The sequence below is a fragment of the Branchiostoma lanceolatum genome, chromosome 3 (assembly GCF_035083965.1).
Source record: "Branchiostoma lanceolatum isolate klBraLanc5 chromosome 3, klBraLanc5.hap2, whole genome shotgun sequence".
Lineage (NCBI taxonomy): Eukaryota > Metazoa > Chordata > Leptocardii > Amphioxiformes > Branchiostomatidae > Branchiostoma > Branchiostoma lanceolatum.
The window spans coordinates 15,790,942-15,813,037 of NC_089724.1; the positions used below are offsets into that span (position 1 = coordinate 15,790,942).

The window sequence follows — 22,096 nt, forward strand, 5'->3', positions numbered from 1 at the left end:
TGGATAGCAGACATTTAGGTAGCTTATTAAGAGGAGGACAATGTATTGTTGAAGAAATATAATGATGAAGCACATTGTGTCATATGTCCGTTTTCTGACCGAATGTATATTGATTGTGGATATTGTAACGTATGTTTATTGTTATGAAAATATACGCTGGAAATATAAAGCAACCAATCTTCGTAGTATCCTTGCAAGGAGGTGATGTTTAAAACCATGTTAACGTTCTTATCAAGAGATAGGATTCTTGAAATCATGAGGATGTCTGATTGAGGGAGACAATGATACAATTAATAGTCAGTGTTGCAGTTTCTAACATGGACTTTTTTTACATGGTGCATATTTCAGCGGCTCTGTGTGCTAACTAACAAAAAAAAATTCAAACCCTGCCTTACACAGTAGTAGGTATTTGAACTACCTAGTATGTACCTCTCTGGTAGACTTTAAAAAAATACAGGTTAAAAATGGTGACACTCCTTCCCATCAATTACACCACATCCTGAGCATGATGGGATGCAAAATGGCGGTGCCCACGGATGAGACCAAATTCAATATAGGTTTTGCTAGGTAAACCTTTAAAACGAATGTCACGGTATCAGGCTGACGTAGACTGCAGGACAGTGACGATGGCCAGGCCTGTCAGCGTTAGGAGAACGTCCGCTGCCGTTAGAGTAGCGCCCCCTACACCGTCGCCGTAGCGCCAGGCATTGCAGCTGCCGTTGATGCGCTCCGAGCAGCACAGGGTGCAGGTGCCGGGGGAGAACAGGTCCGAGCAGGCCGCCGGGGAGGAGAGGCACGGGTTACGGCAGCCGCGCTCGATCTGTACAGGGCCGGACTCCGGTCGGACTACCTCCATCTTGAAGTAAAGAACAGCCATTAATTCTGTTAACGATTAAGGAGAGCAGTAAATAAAAGTGAGATGGGCAGGGTAAGCATCCATTTTCACTATAGTTGCTTTATCATTTGCTGGGTCATTTCAAATCTATATTTAACCTCCTTGGTAATTTGCATTAAATGCTATGCCAACAATCCATTCCATGAAAGCTAGAATGAAGCTAGAAGGCACTAAGAACTATTAAAACATTATCATATAACTATGTGTATATATGTGTATACAACTATCGTCGGTGTACCAAACTACTAGTATTAGAAAAAAAAGGAAAAAAAAAACTTCTCGTTCGCTTTTTTTTTTCTTCAAAATCAACAAACAAGACATGGTGACGACACACTCGAGTTATTGGCTTATTTTCATGTCTCCACCAATGCAAAGGACAATACGTAAATGCAAAGCAAGCAAAACGAATTGAATAATGTATTTGCTTTCCCACTGTCATTTCGTCCTATAGCTGATCGAGCATAGATATATTCTAATACAATGTACACCTACAAAGCACTCTTCCCCAACTCGACAGTCGGTGGTCTCGTTGACTGTTCCTTCTGCGCATGCGTCTGCGCCACCGCCGTTAGGGCTGCTCCTGCAGTAGAGACAGGGGAACCCCTGAACGGACCCTTGGAATTGGTGTAGGTCTCCAACTTGACCCGTGCACTGGTCTGAACAAACATACGGAATCTAATGTATAGTTAATGCAGACAAGGACATAATTTGCAAACCTTTTGAAATGATGCAAATCAATGGATGTGTCTGTGCGTATATGTGTATGTCACGGCGTGTATGTGTGAGTATGTGTGTGCCTGTGTGTAATGTGTGTGTTTTAAGTGATGTGCTGTTACTATTGCAGTATTGGGTGCCGCCATTCATGGAAAACCAAAAAAGTGTACTACGGTAAAGTGGCAATCAGAAAACAACACCCTGATGATCAACGCAAAACATAAATTTATGAAATATACACTTTAAAAACACAAAATGTCATGTACACTTAGACACACATGCGCGTGCGTCTCCACACACACATACACACACATACATACACATACATCAACACAAACACACATATGCTAGGAAAGTTATACAGTTAACGACAAAATCATACATGCCCCAAAAAAACAAAATCACTCATACCGCTAAATCATGAACCTTCACAAATACCGTTGTGCAATCAATATATATACCTTCGCCAAGAAGATTATGATATGACGATCGTGTATCTGTGTGTGTGTGCCTGTGTGTGTGCCTGTGTGTGTGTGTGTGTGTGTGTGTGTGTGTATGAACAATTTGCATAATTAATGAGGAAAGTTTATAGATCTGCTATATTGCATGATAAGACTCTCTAACATGTGGCACCTAACACCTGCCAGTTGACGTCGACACACTGGGCCAAATATTCCCCTGTTGGCAGGGCCTGTCCCAGGGGCCCTGCAGCTAGTGGTCAAAACACAAAGGGATATAGCTAGAACATGTATACAACTTGATTTTGGTATCTGGATAGCTTAAGTAATACTGTAATTCCATATTGGTAAATAACTAGAATTTCATACTTGTGGCATTTGGAAGTTATGTGAAGGTGAACATAGTTGAATGTAAATTTAACTGGGGGTCTAATTTGCATAATTGATCAGAAAATGCTAGAATAACCTTCTCTGTTAAGATAACACTGCCTTACTTGTTTGATATTTGGGAGGAGAAGATGATCAACTGATATAATTCATACAAATGATGATCTTATTTGCATTGTAAGTGGGAAACACTCATAATACATGAGGTTAAAATAGTTTAGGTTTGAGGTCATGGAACTCTAGTTATCAATGTTTAACTTGCACAAGTACTTTAAAGAATAACAAAACCTCTCTTCATAAAGGAATCCATGAAAACGTGCGAGAGGTATGAATTTTGTTGTTAAATGTATGTGCTATGGATCCGGACTGTCGAGCTTCAAACGAAGTTTGCAAGTTTTCTAACTTCGAGCACCTTAATTGTAGCATGATTCAATATATGATAAGGCTTTGCTGACGGAAATTGATTAATAGAATGTGGCATGCAAGATATGCTTTCATGTCTTTGATGATACCATAATTGAAAATCATTTCATGGATCCTGCCGGTTTATGTAGTGCGACAGTATATGATCCTTCTCACAATGGAGGACTGAAATGTGCCTATCTATCTATGGATATTTATGAGTTATCCTCCGTATAGAGGAGATAGGACCGCAGAACCTGTTCAATCATATTGCGTAAAATAATAAAATGGTTTGGATACTTTTTAGACATTATCTACTGATAGTATGATACGATTACTGCATATTCTTGCCCGCAGGCTAATTGCAAGTGGTCATGGCAGGAAAAATACAAACAGAAAATGAAGAACACGTGACATTGTGACTACTCTAGTCTAAATGATGACTCTAAATTTCCCCTTAACTGTTTGTTGGCTTTACAAATTCTTGCCCGAAGGTTATTTGAAAGTAACAGGAAAAAGACAACAAGGAAGACTAGTATAACATATAACAGGTAATGATAGACCCATGGCCTTTCTTGAGGCCGTAGGGTAGTCATTTTTTTTCCACTGTGTCTAGGGCACGGTATTGGAAGGCGAAGTCCAACCCTCTCCTTCACCACCTTTTACCTCCCCAACCTAAGTCAGGCACCCATTTCTACACCTGGGTGGAGTGAGGAAAGTTGTGTAAAGTGCCTTTCCCAAGGACACACCGTCCAGCCAGGGATGCCAGGAAACGAATCCGTGACCTCTTGATATTGTGTCCACCAGCTGATCGGCCATTCGACGCCACATAACATGTATAACATGGGACTAGTTTAAATACTGGCTTTGACGTCTTTTTCTGAAACAGTAAAAGACGGAAGATCCCACTTTTTTGTGTAATGTGTGGGTTCTGTGATGTGAAGAGGAGAGAAGAGTAGTTTTCCTTGTGTCTGTTAACGTGAAAAAAATCAGAATGGCATTTTTGTAAGCTATTGTAATGTTGTTGTTTTTTTATTGCTTCTCAGACGTTATTCCCGAGCCGGTTATGGTTGGACGTTGTCAAGAACTGTTGTATTTCAGTGCCATGGGGGGGGGGGCATTTTAATAGGTTGAAGAAGAGTTATGAGTTAGGGGGGGGGGGCATACAACAACCTCAGAAACAGCGCCCAAAGCCTGTCTCCAAACTCCAGAATTCTATTTTGGCATCATTTATACCCCACGTGAGAGCCGTGAGCTCACACTAATACAATGTGTCTGTCTTGGGGGTAGAAGATTTAATAAATGATTTGTATTCTCCACATCGATCAAGATCATAATGCAGATATGATATGAAAGTTATGTAATCCTGGGAAACTTCTTCTGGGAAGGACAATCAATATGAAGTGACAGGTTTTCGCCCTCAAACGCTGATTGATTGGTTGATTGTTTTTGATCCTCAAACATGATTGGTCTGATTGATTTTTGTCCTCATCGGCTTTATCTAGGTCTTAACATTAAACCCCACAATCTATCAATAGATGAGAATATGCCAAATACTGACATTTTGTTCAGTGATGAATGGGAAAAACGCGTTTTATCATCTTCTAAGACGTAATCGTTACGGTAAAGCCGTTTTTCATCACAGGGGAATACCGTTATCGTTCAGTCTTCCGTGAAGAAGAAAGTTAACGTACGTTACGCACTGCAGGTTACTGACGATGGTAGAGTAGACTGTGCTTTGTACGTATGAAAGCAAAACAAAACACGCATGGTACTTGAGAAGGAGAGCCTCTTTAAGGTCCTGTTTCCATGGCATTTTGAGATCTTTCGTTAATGTAGTGCTGAGTCATTCGGGTACAGGGGCCATTTCGAAACAGTCTTTAAATCCAAACAATATCTTGTCAGTCATTTTGTACGGTAAAAAGGGTAAAAACTTGGCAGAACCCATCGAAAGGGAAAACAAAAGAGGGAAACGATACTTGAAATTTTTTTTAAAACAAACAGCTGTCAATTTTCTCTATACGTGGTGAAATGTTTTTAACACACGTTTAGTTTGTTTTTAACAGCTTTGTTTAAATCAAGGCCATAATTGAATACATCGAGGCATTAATCAAAACTGTATTAATTGAAAAAAAAATTGACAGTAGACCATGATGAATATGCTAGGACCAGTTAACATTGGTTTTGAAAACTTGCAGGTTGTATACGGGAGGGAAACAGTTGTCATTGGAAGAGTTCCGTAGTTTGGCAGTCCGCGGAAAGAAGCTGTTACTGTAGAAGGACGTCGAGGCTGGTAATTGAACACGATTTATGAATCCCTTTTCACTCCACGCTCTCTTTCAAAGCCCTGGCCCAAGATCGCCTTGAGTGGGCCCAAAATTAAAGTTTCCAGCCCAATGTGTCACTAGCTAGGCGCGGGGGATTTGATTCTGGGTGAGTAGCCCAAACACTTCCAATGCAATTTCTCCCTAACGACAGTATTGGCGCCAAGAAAACACCTTCTGTACTTGCCAGTTGCGATCTGGAGTAATTCCCAATTTCGTAGAAAAAGACCATGAAAGTCGCCTTGGGACGACAGCCGTACGCTTGGGTGGCAAGACGGGAGCAATTTTTAAAGCCTCCTGACGTCAGTCCATATTTATCACGCAGAAAAAGACCTTGAAAGGCGCCTTGTAACTTAAGTTTGGTTATATGAGTTTCAGAGAGCGCTGTCCTATCTGCTAGGGAGTTAGGTCTGGTTCATAACACCCCATCTCTTATCTAGCAATACTCTCCAAGCTGCAAGCAGAGGTACGGCTCCGGCTTGTTTTTGACGTTTTTTTAGGTGTTTTTGTCGGGCACGTTTCGCAAAATGGCAAAATGGTGTGAGTTAGTAGCAAGGAGAAAGCGGGATCATAAAGACTCACAAAGTGATCGCGGGAATTTTCGCTGTACAAAAGTACCGTTGGAAAATTAAGAATTACAGTACATGCTATGCATATGCCAGACAAGTATAGAACAATTTACCTGTAACGGCCAAGAGAGTGATAGCCACGAGCAGTGCCACTGACTCAGATGTCTTCATTTTTGTTTTCAGTAATCTGAAAAATATAACATGTCACTGCTTATGATATTCATCAATGAAAGAATTTGCTCGCTTTTGCTTGTGTGATACGTTTCTAGAAATACGTATCATCAAGCAAAATTTGGTGATCTAGGTAATCCATGTACAGTCACTTCTTTCTAAGTCTTACATTTCGGATCCCCCCTCCCACGACCAATTTTTTTTTGTAGCAAAAAGTGACGCTTAAGAAGACACTTGAATATTGACACTTAACGAAAAAGCAGACAGAAATATTGAGTGTTCTTAACTATTTAGGTGATAAATTCTTTTACTGAGGGAATACAACCTAGTATACACCGATCCCTCACACGCTCATACACATAGAATTCGTATCTCAAGCACGAAGCCAGAGCTAATTCAGCATATGCATGGCACCCGAAGTTCTATTTGAAACCAGTAACCATTAATATGCCGCATACTGGTTACTGGTTTCAATTTAATGCCCATGAGAAAGCCTATAGCTACACTCGCCCCCGCACACAGACTTTGATTCAGTATTAAAAAACCTGTCGCACATAGCCGACCATGGCCTACCGGCGCCCCCTTCCGAGACCGTGGTTTGGAGTTAGTCGTGAGAAAGTTCATCTGTGGTCAGGAGTTAGTTGGTGAGGTTGCCTGCTAGTCTTCAAGAGGTGTATGCGCTAGCTGACTATGAATTTTGAAAAATCAAACTGGTAAATTTGCATGTATTAGAGGAGCGAAATGGAGCTAGAACAGGATGGATTCCAGGCTACTCCCAACCCAGCGCCGGCCTTGGTTGCTTGCATAGGGAGCAAAGCAAAGTCGTGGGGAGGTCCTGATGAATGTGTGAAAGGGGCGTAAAAAGAGAGTTAAATTGAGGAGGCTTACCTATTTTGGGAGTAATTCGGCTCTCAGAGAGAAATCTTGGAGGATCTTTAAGGTAGCTTGCCGTTGCGCTCACACAAACTCCACAAACTGACTTAACTGCCTTACAGTGAGATCTTCACTGTTATACAAATAAATCGCTCCTTGAACGGGGATGTATTGTTGGCGTGCCTAGCGTAGACTGTTGAAGGGCCAAGGACCCTTCCCTGTCCTCTTCAGTCCCCATTAAGACGTCTTGTTTCCATAGTGACCTTTTCAGTCATTGATAGAAACTTGCTTGGTTCTTTAAATGTCATTCATGCTTGGTGTTTGAAGAGCTAACGCACTAGTGGTGCGGAATATTCTTAGGAGAACCAAACAAACAAATGACAGAAATGCGTTCATAAGTTGTATCATACAACATGTATATGTTACAATGCATTGCTCAAAATCTCACAAAATTGCCAGCAGTTGGTAGTGAACATAATTCAGCTAACAATCGACTTACAAAAACTGGACGTTCCGCTGCAGTACCAAGGACAACTGCCAGAGGGAACTCATTTAATTTCTTCTATAGGTCAGGACCTAAATACATGACACATTTCTCAACAATCGATTGATGGATTCTGGGGTTATATTGTTCAACCACAAACTTGTTAGTGAAAACATAACTTCCTTGCAAAGCTAATTATTCGTTCGCTATTGTTCTCTTTGACAAATGAGGGAACACTTATTCCAATGGTTTATAAATCACGCTTTAAGGTGTGTAATAATTGCTACCTTTATTTCACCATCAGCACACACTAGGTTTACTTAATAGTTAGGACAAATCCAGTGAAAAAAAGCAATACAAACATGAGAGTGTAGCATGCTCATATTTTATTAACATAAAAGTTGGACACAACAGAATAATTGTCATATAGAATTCACAAACACAATGTGCCATGTAAATAAACTATCCATAAATAGGAAACTATCACATTTTCATTACCATTTATTTTTCTTGGTATTTTATTCAGTTTGGTACTATAAGGGGGAAGAAACTTTTTTAGGTCCTGCATTGTGCATACATCAGGCATGCTAGTTTAAACCATCCTAACAGTTTTCGTGGCCTTCCTGCTTACCAAACATACTTAGCATAGCAGGTTCCTTGCAATCTCAACAATAAACCAATTGGCTCTGCCTCTGAGGCATCATCAAAACGAAGCCATTCTAGTCCAATCAATCCATACCCAATTGTGAATTTTGCAGAAATTGCATAAAAGTACTTTTTTTGTACATTTCAATTTGCAAACGGAGAGTGAAGACTTCAATAAAACAATAAGCTTCCAATTCATGTAAAAATTACATCTAATAGCCAGAATAACTATAGCATGCTATCTTTTAATACAATACAAAAGTACATTGCCTTTGATGTCCATTTTCTCGGCCATTGTTCATTCAATATCACAAATAATGAATACATCTATCATCATGCAGGTATGCCGGAAAGACTTTTGTATGTGTTTAGGACCATTAAAAAGAATTCAAGTACTTTTCTTACCTAGTTGTCCCTCCTGACATCTACTGAGATAGACTGATCTGGAATGTTATATTTCTATCATGTTTTACCTTCAATGCACATCGGCAGATATTTACGTAAAGCACACTTTAAACAAGTGTAAACAATCCACAACCGCTATTGCACAAAGGAGTAACTAACAATCCTGCAAAACTTTCCGCACACATAAATTATGATGGCACAAAGATACATGTTCAACTAATCAAACCACAGGTATGTCAATAAAGGCTATACATCCAGGTATAACATTACGTTGTACAAAATGAATAAGAAAATGGATTATTCTCAAAAATATTTCATATATCTGAGTATACTCACTTATAAACAGTTTACAATTACTTGTTTTCAGACTCAGTCTCATTCACTGATGTAAGATAGTGGGTATGCTTTCTGAAATGCCTGACTCTTCTGAGAATCAGACAGTTGTTTGATTTATTTTGTACTATGCAAATCACTGGTAGTACAAAGTTAAATGATACAAATCAACTGGTTTAAGACTAAGGATGGCACAAATTCAGAATTACTCATGCAGCGCATAACATCACTTTAACACACAAAGTACATTTTGAGCTACATTTAAAATTGTCCAACCGACTGATCACCAATGTATTGCATGTACAATCATAACAAGTTGGCAAAGCATTACAATAAGTTTCACAGACTACATTTAGCACTTTGGTCTATCATAATAAGCCTTCATTACTGAAATACATTCATTCTCAAATCTCAATATAACTGCAGAAAGGCTGTTATTTCACTGTGACTCCTATACAAATGTACACTGAAACTATTGCCTTGTGTACGACACAAATGTGATACACACGTATCGATGTAATGATATAAATTGTAATATCTTTATTTCCTGTCAATTTGATGTGTCCGCAAACAGCATGCTTTTTTTAAAGTACTTCTTTTAAAATACCAGATTTTTATGATTTTTAATCTGTTTGATAGCAGCACTAATGAGACCTACTTGTCATGATTTAGATTCATATTAACCATCTTCGTGCTACTGTAGCGTGTGACCAGTACACTTAAGTGCACAGACGCACCCTTGATAACGAAAGGTTAATACATGCACAGTGCATGATGCTAGTGAAATCACATGAAAATGAAGGTCGACGCTTGTTCCGCATACCAATTCCTGTACTTGTGTAAGACAAAGATCCAGATGTGTTTGGCTTTAATCTCTTAGTTTCAGATTAAATTCTACCCCTAGAACTTAAAAAAATAGCTTTACTTATCAAGACTGCAAGATGGTGAAGCTATGGAAAAGAATTGAGCCAGATTGTATTTCCTACAGAAATTGTATCTTCTAAACAGGTAACTTAAAATGTCTTTTGTCATAGAATCATACATCTGGCTGACTTCTGATTCAAACATTCCTTTTAAAGACAATTTTGCATGAAACAAACACCATGACTGGACCCCAAATTCAGGGCTGTCTTCTGCTTTGAATTTGTTTCCGTCCCACTCATTGTTTGGGAGCGATGTTTTGAATTTTCGTTGTTAAATTTTAAGCTTACAAAGATAGTCATAAGGTTCAGAATTTGGGACGGAAAGGGTGATTTTCCCAACAAGCAAATTTCCATCGTGGGACAGAGGGACGGGTCCTGGAGACAGCCCTACCCAGATGAAAGTCAAGATTCATTCAATTGTAGCCCGAACTATAAAGTATTGCAAAAGGGTCAAAGCACATCTCGGTCAAACTAAAACTGATGTATAGTTGTATTACAATATTGCCAACAAGCCAAAGGTCCTTAAATCGTTTTCTACATTACATATAAAAATGTGAAAAAAACTGATATAAAAAATGTAGCAGATACAGAATTCTGGAGGGGGACTTTTTTTGGTTATTTACAGCTACAGTAATGTACATGTACTAAGATGGCCACAGAAAAGTCCCTGCCCATTTTCCATGTCAATAAATTATACACATATGTAATCCAGACTATTGTATGTCTAATACTTTTGTACCATGAATTCTTATCATAGAATCAAATGACAAATTTCTGCACTAGTTGCAATACGATTTCTAGAGATTCCCGTCATAGCTATAGATAGATACCTCTAGCCAGAAAAAGATTTGAACTCTTCTCCTCAGAAAACTCCCTCAATTTTTGGAAGTTCTTACAATAAGAAGGTTCATGGCTGCAAACTGCATATGTGCAGAAACATCCACTGTGGGTAATAAGTCAAAGGTGAAGGCCCCCAGAGACAGAGTGCATTTTGCTGCAAATGTGCAGCTGGGACCATAAACTAACTGCCTGATATCCACAGTCTGCTGCCCCCCCTTGTCTCAGATAGGTAGAACCCTTCTGCCATAGTCTTGTGGATTGTGCCATGTTAGACCATCTCCCATTGGTGGATGTGAAGATGGGAATAAAATGTGTCTCCAAGACCTGCGGGACAACGTTGAGGCAGTTTTTCTTTTTGATATCTGTAACAAACATCAATGCAGAGCACACCAAAAATACAGGATATCTAACTAAGAACATAGCATGTTAAAGCTATGGATGACATCCTCTACAGACTCCAAATCTGAGGAGAGAGCAGGAAGAAAGAAAGAAAGAAAGAAAGCAAGATGGACGAAAAAGATAGATCAAAATATAATGGATAAGTGTTGTTACAAGAATTTTAGGGACAAAACATGGTATCATAGCCAACAATTACACCTGTATTCATAAGTGTGGTAACATAGTATCACTTACCAACTACAATCAAGGCAGTGGATTTTTCAGTAGTGTCACTTCTACACCTACACTCAGGAATACCACACAACACATTTTCCCATTTCCGGTATTTTCTTGTCAGGTTGACACCATTACCCAATGGGAATAAAGTTCCTCTTCTTATCAGGCAAAAATCAATGTGTGTGTGGATGTCATCCATAACATTTTATTTCTGTGTGTGTCTACTAACATTATTCCTCCATGTTTGCGATTTGTCATATGTGATTCCAATTCAGCAAAGGAGCAACATTATTTCTCCCTGTTACTTTTGTTGTGTATCTGTTATTGTCTCTCTAGTCATTAGTAGATCTCTTTGATTTCATTGTTTTTTGATGTGGTGATCTAATGTTACCTAGCAAAATCATGTCAGTAGAAATCAAATATGATAATATTATAACAGCTGCAGTATAAAGAAAGTTATGTTTTTATGAAAATAAATATGATGGTATCTACAGAAAAACTTTCTGATAGTGCCTTAATACTTCCTTTGAACAGAAGAAACAACCTATCTTGTATGACACCAATAGAGCCCACCAACTGAACAACTACATTTTAAGAGATATCAGATCGTACAAATCATTTCCTTTCTGATAATATCAGTCATATTTTGAATTTTGCCTTCAAACCGACATGGAGAACAGCGTACATGTAGATCGTACCAGAAGAAAAATGACGACGATTGTAATCTACTTGAACTTGTCACACTAAGAACAGTATTAAAGAAGATGATACACCAATGACAAATGAGCTGTCACGTACCTTCCATTCGTTAAGCCTAGAAACATTTTCCAGTTTTTCCTGGGGCCGTAGTCGTAAGGGTTTCTGTACACCTGTGCCAAGAAGACGGAGATAAAAATAGCAAAACACTGCCACAAGCTATTGAAGAGTAAGTAATATCGGAGCAAGATCCCAGAGGGTGTAAAGTTAGGATCAGGTATTGTAATAACACACCATTTATCTCAGGAAAGATAAGAATAATCTATCGTTACATAATGAAGTACACTTTGCACTATACCTACCTTCAGGGAATATGGGATGTTAGTTGGTATTTTTCAACTGAACTACTTTTCCAATTCCAATGCAGAGAAACTACAGCGCAACAATGAGACAATTTCTACCTTCCATCTGCTGACAGATTCAGAAGGTTTTTTCAGTATAATTCTAAAGGAGGAAATATTGTTTTTGAAGGACCAGTTCATATATATATACATGTATATATATATGTCTTTATTATTTCATAAGCTACCCTTTATAAGATACAGGAAACATAGATGCAGTACTTTGATATGAACGGATTTTATGTAGAACTTGAGAGGTTGGGGAAGTGAAGTTTAAAGGGGATGAATACCATTACCTTTCCCACAAGAATGTACATTACAATGTGTGTCAAATTAATCATGCATAAGCCTAATTAACGTTGGTTCACATAAACTCAATGGATAATATAACCTCTGGATTTTTGAAAACGGGATATTTAGGGATATGTGTTAGATGAAACATCAGCAAAACTGCCAGAAATGCAAACTTGACGTATTCAAAACACTGTCTGAAAAGCTTCGATAACCATACATTCAAAGACGACGAGGTCAAAAACTCTCCGTCCCTTTTTGAAACAGGCTGAGGGCGTTGTAGGAGAATTACACTACATGGTTGTTTGCCGGTTTATAAGACAAATGTCACATCCGCTCCCTGCTTAACACAATTATTTACAGAGCAACCTATTAGACTCTCTCTTGCTAACCTGCAAATGGACTCGAAGTGCGACCAATCATCACAAACGCCTCTTTGTTGCTTCAACCTACGGCAAGTGTATTTTACCGCGGCCATATTCATTACCCAGAATTCTGTTGTTCAGCAGACGACAAAGGTTTTGTGAGGAACACTTTTTTGTCTTATTTTTTGTGTGATAGTGGACTGAAGGCGATATTTTCCTAAATGTTTGCTCCTAACACAACCAGGAACACATGGACATCCAGCTAATGTCCCGATGAATAATTTACAAGTTGCCATGACGGTGGGGGTTGACTTTGAGTGAAGTTCTACCGACTCAAAAAACGGGTTGTTACCGAAGGCCTGATGTGTGCAGTAAGGCCGTTTTGTCGTGTGTTCATTTTTGTTTGAACATGTTTATATGACCTTAGCACTCTCCTTAAGTCAAGATGGGAACAATAGCTGCTGTATAAAAGCTAATCAGCGGCAAGATATTAATGGCAAATCTTCTCTCCCGAGTAAATGTTAGCACCTGTCCGAGAGCACCATCAGTCTGTGTGCAACGGACGGTAGTTTCAAATTACAATATTAGGGTATCAGCACGACTAGAGATAAAATATAACATATATGGCATTAGTGCAAGGGCAATCCATCATATTGACAGAATAACAGAAAAAAAGGATGGTTTATTGTCCAGCCAGATTGGTTTTTATTAACTCGTATCGGAAAAATCCTGGTTTTAAATGAACCAACGTTACATGCTGCACATTGATGCGTTGGAAGATCACAGTTAAAAGGGTCTGAGTAATCTAGTTGCAACTACACATTGTATTTACTACTCTATTACCTGTGTGAAATGGGAGGTATTGTTTTTGTGTGCTTGTTTGATTATCTTAGCCTGGGTGCCATCCTATTTCTACTGGGGCTCCTACATTCACTACCCATTGGACATGCAGTAGCAAATGTAGGAGCCCCGGTAGAAATAGGATGGCACCCAGGCTAGATTATCTGTCTGTGTATGTTTCCACTTATTTCCACAACCTAGTAGGTACATGGGGACACTGGCAGGAAGTTAGGTCAAAGGTCCCAGAAAGGTCCCAGAGTAGTTTATGAACGGTTATCTCATCTCCTGTCATCAATTTCCTGCTACATGTATATGCATACCTGTTGCCTTATGGGGGCCAATGGGAGAGAGCATAGACAGAATCGGCAAGAAATTCACAATAATTGATAAAATAAGGAAGTCAGAAAAATTGACTTACCTGACCCTTCTTTTGAGCCCTTTTACTTTCTTTTTTATTGATGTGGACCTCAATGCTGGTTTGCCCATGTGTGATGAGTCTGGCATGCCATACTGACAGGCCACCTACAGCCGCACCTGCACCACTGGGAGATATAGGGCAACAGTCAATGCAAAACTAAGGGGTGTAACAGTCAGGATAAAACTGAGGGAAAGGGGTGGACATGTTTGTTCCTGTGTGATGAGTCTGGCATGGTATACTGACAGGCTCTCTACAGCCACACCTCCATTACTGAGAAAAATACTACACCAGTCAATTTAAATCTGAGGAGAGCACTAGATAAATCTTCCGAGACCTGACTCCTTCAACTTCTGTTTCAAAAGCACACCTGATACACATGAGCATGTTCTATTCCATCCCTGTCCTTACTACTGATTGGACCATTCAAGCCCTGACCTTGCTACTGAATGGACCATTCAAGCTCTGTCCTTACTACTGATTGGACCATTCAAGCCCTGACCTTGCTACAGATTGGACCATTCAAGCCCTGTCCTTGCTACTGATTGGATCATTCAAGCCCTGTCCTTGCTACTGATTGGACCATTCAAGCCCTGTCCTTGCTACTGATTGGATTAGTGCAAGCCTGCTGTTGATTGGACTATACCAGCCCTGTCCCTGGTGCTGATTGGATAGTCCCACCTACAGCTGTCCTTGCTACATATGCAACCTACCTGCACAGGAAGAAGAGGTAGATAATGAGGTTGTGCTGAGCCTTTTCCCACATCGTGACTGGCTCCTGCACAAGTGTCTGGTTGGCTGGGTAGGCAAACTCTGGTGCAGCAGTGTCCTGGCCCTGGGGTTGCCGTAACTGTAACTGCAGAGGGAAGAGGGTAAACATCTCCATGTTGTACAGTAAGGGCGTATACATGCCAAATCATCCTTGGCCTATACTAACCTTGTCCTTGATATCAATTGGGCTATACTATCATTGACTTTAGTACTGATTGGACTATATTACCCTGCCATTGGTACTGATTGGAGTGCACCATGCCTGTCCTTGGGACTGGTTGAATCATAGTGACTAAATTATACCTTCCACATCCTTGGTGTTGATTGGTCTATTCAATTTCTGCCCTTGGTACTGATTGGACTATACCACCGTGTTCTAAGTACTGATAGGACTAAACCATCCCTTGGTAATGATTGGTCCATTCAATCTCCATCCTTGGAACTGACTTCACTATACCATCCTTGTCTTTGGTACTGTTTGGACTATACCATCCCGATCCTTGTTACCAGTTGGACTACAGCATTCCTGTCCTTGGTACTGATTAAACTATACTAAACCTGTCCCTGGTGATGATCAGGCCATTTAGTCCCAGTTCTTAGGGCTAATTGATCTAGACTCTCCAACAACAACATCAAATCTATTTTTACAATTAGGTAGTATGAACAACTTACTGCAGCAGCCTGGATAGTATCTATGGGTGACAGCAGAGAAAACTTGCCACTGAAGAGATATTTCTGGAACAGAAAAAAAAACATTTAATTTTGCTCCTCATATCTTGCAATTGTGAACATAATGCACGTATGTATGGTATCAAAAACATCATAAAGAATTGGGCAGAACTATGCATCTTTATTTTCACACAACAATGTACCACAAACGGAAAAGTAAATATTCTAAACAACAGCCTCCATCAACTTTTCTCGACTTCTGGCTTATTTCGCATTGAAATGCATGTTTTCTCGGGTAGGTACGACAAAAATAAAACACATTATATTCTGTATCACCCACGGTCCCGGGCCTCCCGCTGCCCTACCTCTGATTCCAGCCCTAAGCCATTGAGAAAGCCAAACACAAGATGAATCTAGTCTGGGTGTGGGCTTGAATAAAGTTCAAAACGGGAACTATGCGACTACAGCATGTTTTTTGATGATATGGCGTGAGTGTGTACGGTTGACTTGAGGTTGTCCACTATTATTTGTCTCTGAGTTACCTCTGAGTTATGGAAGTGATCCAAGAAGACGTCGTATGTGCTGTAGCAGACATAGCAACATCCCACGAAGATGTAGACACAGAAGAGGAAGAAATAGCGGTGGTTGTAATGTCCAACACAGTTGTTCAGCCATGCTGGCAGATGGTTAAGGACATTCTATATCATTTTTCAGAAAGGGTTGGTTACTGTACTTTCAAATCTGTGTATAGTGAACACTCAAGAGAGTAGAGACTGGAAGAAAATCCACAGTATAGATAGGAGGACACTATAGACAAGATTCTTAATTCTTGGGTCAATGGGAAAAATTATCAAAGGTTTTAGGGACGGGAAAAAAAGTGACCACAATGGCCAGCTGTGTCTTCTGCAGAGGTGGTACTAGTATAGGTTTGACTTCTTTTTTACATGTTTTCATGTATTGATTTTTTTTCATTGCTGAATCTAGCAAGTGGTTTCACTGACTATACTTGATATGTCTTCTGTGTGTTGCATGGCAGAGTGAAACTTGATTCAAGCATGAAATCACATTATAAAAATCTAAAGCAAAGCAACCTCCCAGGATTTGCAGCTTACAAAGCACTAAAAACCTGCTGTCAAATCATACTCTTGCGAAGATATTTCATATGAGCTGGCTTGATGTGCTTTCAGCATTAAGGAATGATGACTAGCTAATTGACTATTCTTGCAAACATATCTAATGAGTGACAAGATAAAAGGCTTACTGAAAATGAAAACCCTCTATGGAGGTTGTATATGGTTAAATGTATATCTTTTTTCATGATTAATTGTTCACAGAAAAATGAATCACTAAATGCATGGTATAACACCATTAAGGAACACCCCTTGGTGATGTTTACAAGACTTAACAGTTGACTTTGCAATGAGGTACTTTGATCAATGTTTCAAAGCAATGCCCTTTTGAAGTCGGTGCCAAACAGGTACAAACTGAGCCTTGAGGGCTCTAAGGAGATGGATGATATTAAGGCCGGGTTTCTTAGGAAAGGATACGACAGTGGTGATCCATCTTCAGGACACAGCTGAAAGAACAATGACAGATATCAGATGAAAGTCTTAAGTCTAACATCAGATACAATCCCCAAAGCAAGTTATTGGATTTAACTATTGAGAGATCTTCAAAGATTTTTCACAGCACATTTGTATTAATGATAATTCTATTGTGTCAAATTTCTACCTATCACTGCTTGTGAAATCCTAGTTGTAAGACAAAACTGAGTAAAATGTTGTCAGGCAAAGTGATAAGCATTTAAGAGACATGTAAAATCCTCAGGGTTCTAGTTATTTCACAGTATGATAAACACTTTGGTACTTATATTATGCAAGATGTCCTAGGAACTATAGATCATATTGTAATCTTACAGCAATGGTAAAAATGCAACATACAGTTACAGAGGCATCCTAAATTTATTGTTTTTCTTAATATCTATTTTACTAGGGGAAAATATTTCATACTGTCATCTTTAATGTACTCTGGGGTGGGGGGAACCCCAGGCATCAACTATAAACATCAAATGAAATCAACAATACAAGAAATTACAAAGTTCTATGCAAATCACAAATTAGTACAAAGTAAGTAGCAGAGAAATAGCATACTGCTTCAAACATCAAGTCATGCTACAAAATAAGTAGATGATATTATGCTAATATAATATAATACAACAGAATATGACATAAAACTCAGAATTTATAGAAAGAAGTCAGGATGGAATTTTCATATCAATGTCCTGCAGTGAGTTAAGCTCATATATCTGTTTAAAGAGTGCTAATCTAAGATTTCTGGCTGATTTCAGACGGTGTGGTAGTTTGCTCCAAAGCACTACATCAGAGGACGAAAAGCCTTGTCTTCTGCATTCCAATTTTGTCCTGTGCAACTGTAGGTACAAAAACAGTCTTTTATGTTCAGTTCAACTGATAAAGAATTCTCACCATTTACAGACACTGCAGTGGTGTGTGCGGGGTGGCTTGGGCGTGATGCACTTCTTACACACAGTGGTGACTTCAGTGTTCAACCTATCACCCTGTGGAAAGGGGAGGGGCACAAGTTAGAGAGTCAAGCATTTTGTAACATCCTGTAAATTGGAACTGATTGGTCTGTACCATCCCTTTCCTCAGCACTGATTAGATTATATCACCCTGTCCTTGGTGCTGATTGGGCAAATACCATCCCTGTTCTTGGAGCTGATTGGACTAAACCATCCCTGTCATTGGTGTTGATTGGATGATACAATCCTTGTCCTTGGTGCTGATTTGACAATACAATCCCTGTCCTTGATACTGATTGAACTATACCATGCCTGTCCTTGGTGCTGATTGACCAATACCATCCCTGTCCTTGGTGCTGATAGGGCTATACCATCCCTGTCCTTGGTGCTGAGTAGGCTAGTTAGGTAGGAGCTTAAAAGATACTTACGGAAGGAGGCTTTCCTGGAGAAGTCAGAAGGGCTTTAAAGTAGTGGAAGAGAACGTTGACTGCTAGCCAGTTACCAAAGATGAGGTGATAGGTCAAGGTCAGGTAGCTACGGTCTCGCATGATGGGGAAAAACACCAGCCAAGCCACACCTATCACACTCAGGACCAGAGACACAACCACAAATACAAACACCTGCAGAGAAAAGACAAAATATCAAGTAAACTAAAGCATTAAATGTTCCTAAACACTCTAAATATTCTTTACAGATATATGTGACGTAATTATCATTATGGTTGTACAATAACATCCACGTCCTTAGAGATGATTGGACTACAACATCACTGTCCTTAATATTGATTTGACTACAACCTCCCTGCCCTTAGTGAAACCACAGGGAATATGACAAGATTCAGTGTACTGACTGGGCTAGACTATCCCTGTCCCTGGTGGTGATTGGACCATTCAATCTTAGTCCTTGTGAGTAAATGGTCTAGACTCTCCAAAAAAAGTATGAAATTATTTGTACAATGAGAAGTCATATTCTTGCCAATTCAGTAGTAGAATTATCAGTTGAAATTAGTTGCAAAGATAGCTGCTAAATTGATTGACCTATCTCTTGCAAGAGAAAAGAATGCTTTTAGTTTTACTCAAAACATCAAAAGTCAGAATTTCTTTACTCACGGGGCCAAAAGCCTTGACAACCTTTTCCACGAACCACAGGAGAGGCTCCATTAGGGTATCCCACACGACCCATGACGATAGGAAGGCATTACAGAACAGTGACTTGAAGGTGAGGACCATGATATACTTGTACTCCTGTACCCTCCTCTTCATTCGTTGAAGCCATCTGTGTGCAAAGAGTAGACAACAGAAAATATGGCAATACGTTGTTTCCTTTTGGTGAAAGAGTGTTCTGGTATGTTATCTGTGTTGGTAGAAATCATTCTGTAGCACAGTTAAACTGTAATTTCCAACTGGACTCAACTAATTTGTATGTTGCAACACAAACACATAGTCTCCTGAAGCTTGACTAAATTGCGCTCCTTACGGCTGGCCCGACGGATGTCATTAAGATTAACCCCAGCCAGTGAGAGATTGTGGGGGATTGCTCACTAATTGAAAAAGACAGGACAGTCCAAATTTTGGTTTAGTCCCATTTTTGTCTTGGAAATTAAGGTTCAACTTTATTTTCTTCATACCAGTATATGTACATGTGTCTACATGCAACTCAAAGCAGTTGTTACAAGATATCAAGTTGCTAGGTTATACATTATAAAATAGTCAGAACCAAGACAAGTAAAATAAAATAAAAACAGGTTCAATTGAATGTTTTCATCGTGGTTTATAAAATTCTGGTAAAGGTTTATATGCTAGCATTTACTACATGTTCAATCTGTGGATGGTTTCCATCTTTTGCTCTTGGAAATGCTGCTTATATCATTATCATACCAACCTTCTAATGAAGGCAGGTAATCTAAGGTATGCAGCCATCTTGTGATGGTTCTCTGTGCTGCAGGCATACAACCTCCTCAGCCCGCCTGCAGTTCCAATTACTTCAGCCAGATGGTGTTCTCAAACAACAGATTCACCTGTGCTAAATCTGGAGAAAAATAAACACAGGCACCTGTTAATATATGCCTGGGGTCAGTGTAACGGACACATACAAGATGCCACATGTCTCTTGAAGTGACACCAATATAATGACACAAAAATACAACATTCCTGATTATATTCAATAATAATAATAATGCTAAGTATTACTCAACATGAACATAAATGGTTGTAAAAAATATACACCCTTCTGTAGGTTTTGATCATCGAAAACATACTTCCAGTTCATACTTCCACCCCTGCCTCCAAGCTATCAAATCAAAATTTACTCAATGACATCGCAGTGAACACAGCAGCCAGTTTGGCACCTGGCACTGAGGCTCATGAGAAATGAATATTTGACCGTACTGCATATGTTTAATGCAAGGAGGTGTGCACAAAAGTCGGTATTCAACATAAAATCAACAGTTTTGACACAGAACTAGATACTCGATTCTTTAATCTTGTGCAAAGTGTTGAAGTTGGTTGGAAAGCCTCATGATTAAAGATTAGTCATAATCAGCTCTAAGAATTTAACGTAATTTGTAATTGGTGGCGAAAATCTTGCGTAATTCATAATCACTACCCCCCATGGCCCCCACAGGGAAACGGCCTACCGACAATAGATTTCGGCCATTTTATGCAAATTTGCAATTTTGCGACAGACCGGAAAATGGCGTCCCAATTGGCCCATTCCGACTTCCCGCCAAACGTTACCTCCAATTAGACGCAATTTCTTTTCAGACATGCGGTCTAAGTTATTTTTCATACAAAAACGTCAGAGCAAGGCGCCAGTTCTTGTCGGGGGAAGTTTGGTTGAAGATTGGCGGAAAAGAAAGTAACAGAAAGTAACGGTCGCTATTTTTTGTTTACGTGACACGTCCTAACTTTGAAATAATATAGAATAAGTTCTCTACGTCGTACCCATTAAGAATTTATATCAAATTGTAGGTAGATTAGTCATAAAGATGACGGCGAAAACTGCACGGGGGTACGGTTTAGAGATAACTGAGCTCAGACACTTCCGAGAGTGCGGACATGAATGTCCATTAGATTTGAAGCTCTGATGTGACCTTGCAAGATCTTGCGTGGTTCTCTTTCGATCTTGCCCTGTTTCGCGAGATCTCGTGTGATTGTGCGACAAAGGCCGAATTACGGCCCAGAGCTGATTGGATAAGCCAGTCACGTGGTAGAGGTCCACCACCGCCTGGCCGCGTGCAAATGTGGCATAGACGCCATTGTTAACGTTTCCCTGTGGGCCCTCTAGTAATCATAAAACAAGACTTGAGTAAATTATGAATCTACGGTGATGAATGAAACATTTTCCTTTCTTCTTCCCCTAGTTACATTTTTCATCCCTTTCATGTTGGCTTGACAATGACATACCAAATACCATATGATCTAACTTATATGGGTATCAAGTTAATATTACATGACTCAGTTGTTGCCCTTTCTATTCAAAGTGGTCGATCAAATCTCTGTAAATTCATACTCACAATTTTCAACACAATTTTCTCTTCATTTTCTACGGTTAGATGAAGAATAGTTGGCACAATTCTCAGTTGTTGTTGAGTAGCTTTGTCACCAGAAGTTATGTAACGATCTAGTCACCAGATCTTTACATAACTTCTATGATAAGTAGTCGCAAAGCAAAATAATAATTTTTCACGTTTACCGGTGCGGTGCTTGTAACGGCGGTGTTTAAATCTTTGAAGCTTCACCCTGGACAATTCTGATGACATCCACTATACATTAACTTCTCATAATGTCAACCGATATTGTTTCTTACCTATTCATAGTCTTTACTAGGTGAAATCGCCGGGATTTTCCGTCCAGTGTCGTTTCATATTTTTCTCGACGTCATCTTGATGATGATTTCTGAAAGGCAAGCCCTTGAGGAGCAAGCCAGGCTAATATACTGTTTTAAAGGGGTATTCAACTAAAATTACCATTATTTTCTAAAAAGTTTTTGTTAAAATGACTAAATTTCTACATTTAAATACATACAATTTAAATATAACGTTACATATTGTATAAGTGATACAGATTGTAG

At 39.4% G+C, this 22,096-nt stretch overlaps 2 protein-coding genes across 3 annotated transcripts; both read right to left on the bottom strand.

Moving 5' to 3' along the window:
* Positions 1–43: 43 nt before the first annotated feature.
* On the bottom strand, positions 44–6,942 carry LOC136430597 (uncharacterized). Its single transcript, XM_066421342.1, has 4 exons — positions 6,809–6,942; positions 5,863–5,936; positions 1,388–1,551; positions 44–856 (listed from the first exon to the last, which is right to left on the bottom strand). Exons 2-4 carry the CDS (start codon positions 5,918–5,920, stop codon positions 596–598), a joined length of 483 nt encoding a protein of 160 aa, XP_066277439.1. The 5' UTR covers positions 5,921–5,936; positions 6,809–6,942; the 3' UTR covers positions 44–595.
* A 706-nt stretch (positions 6,943–7,648) lies between these two features.
* Positions 7,649–21,982, bottom strand: LOC136430576 (palmitoyltransferase ZDHHC16-like). Of its 2 annotated transcripts, none has more exons than XM_066421312.1 (12): positions 21,833–21,982; positions 19,907–20,053; positions 19,135–19,300; positions 18,454–18,645; positions 17,970–18,061; positions 17,034–17,062; positions 16,029–16,162; positions 15,490–15,552; positions 14,760–14,902; positions 14,050–14,173; positions 11,837–11,907; positions 7,649–10,747 (listed from the first exon to the last, which is right to left on the bottom strand). In XM_066421312.1, the coding sequence occupies exons 2-12, from the start codon at positions 19,942–19,944 to the stop codon at positions 10,645–10,647; spliced, it is 1,155 nt and encodes a 384-aa protein (XP_066277409.1). In that variant the 5' UTR covers positions 19,945–20,053; positions 21,833–21,982; the 3' UTR covers positions 7,649–10,644. The 2 variants fall into 2 exon arrangements, with proteins under 2 accessions (XP_066277409.1, XP_066277410.1); XM_066421313.1 differs by having other exon boundaries at positions 21,719–21,834.
* Between the last annotated feature and the right edge of the window lie 114 nt (positions 21,983–22,096).

Bases quoted from the DNA above. Each gene is read 5' to 3' on its own strand.
- LOC136430597 (XM_066421342.1), bottom strand. From the start codon at position 5,920: ATGAAGACATCTGAGTCAGTGGCACTGCTCGTGGCTATCACTCTCTTG. The intron at 1,552-5,862 runs GTAAATTGTTCT...ATGTTTGTTCAG, and splicing joins CACTCTCTTGGCCGTTACAG to ACCAGTGCACGGGTCAAGTT. The intron at 857-1,387 runs GTAGGTGTACAT...CTTTACTTCAAG, and splicing joins GAGTTGGGGAAGAGTGCTTT to ATGGAGGTAGTCCGACCGGA.
- LOC136430576 (XM_066421312.1), bottom strand. From the start codon at position 19,944: ATGGCTGCATACCTTAGATTACCTGCCTTCATTAGAAG. The intron at 14,903-15,489 runs GTAAGTTGTTCA...TTCCCTCTGCAG, and splicing joins ATACTATCCAGGCTGCTGCA to TTACAGTTACGGCAACCCCA. The intron at 10,748-11,836 runs GTACGTGACAGC...GTTGTCCCGCAG, and splicing joins CTAGGCTTAACGAATGGAAG to GTCTTGGAGACACATTTTAT.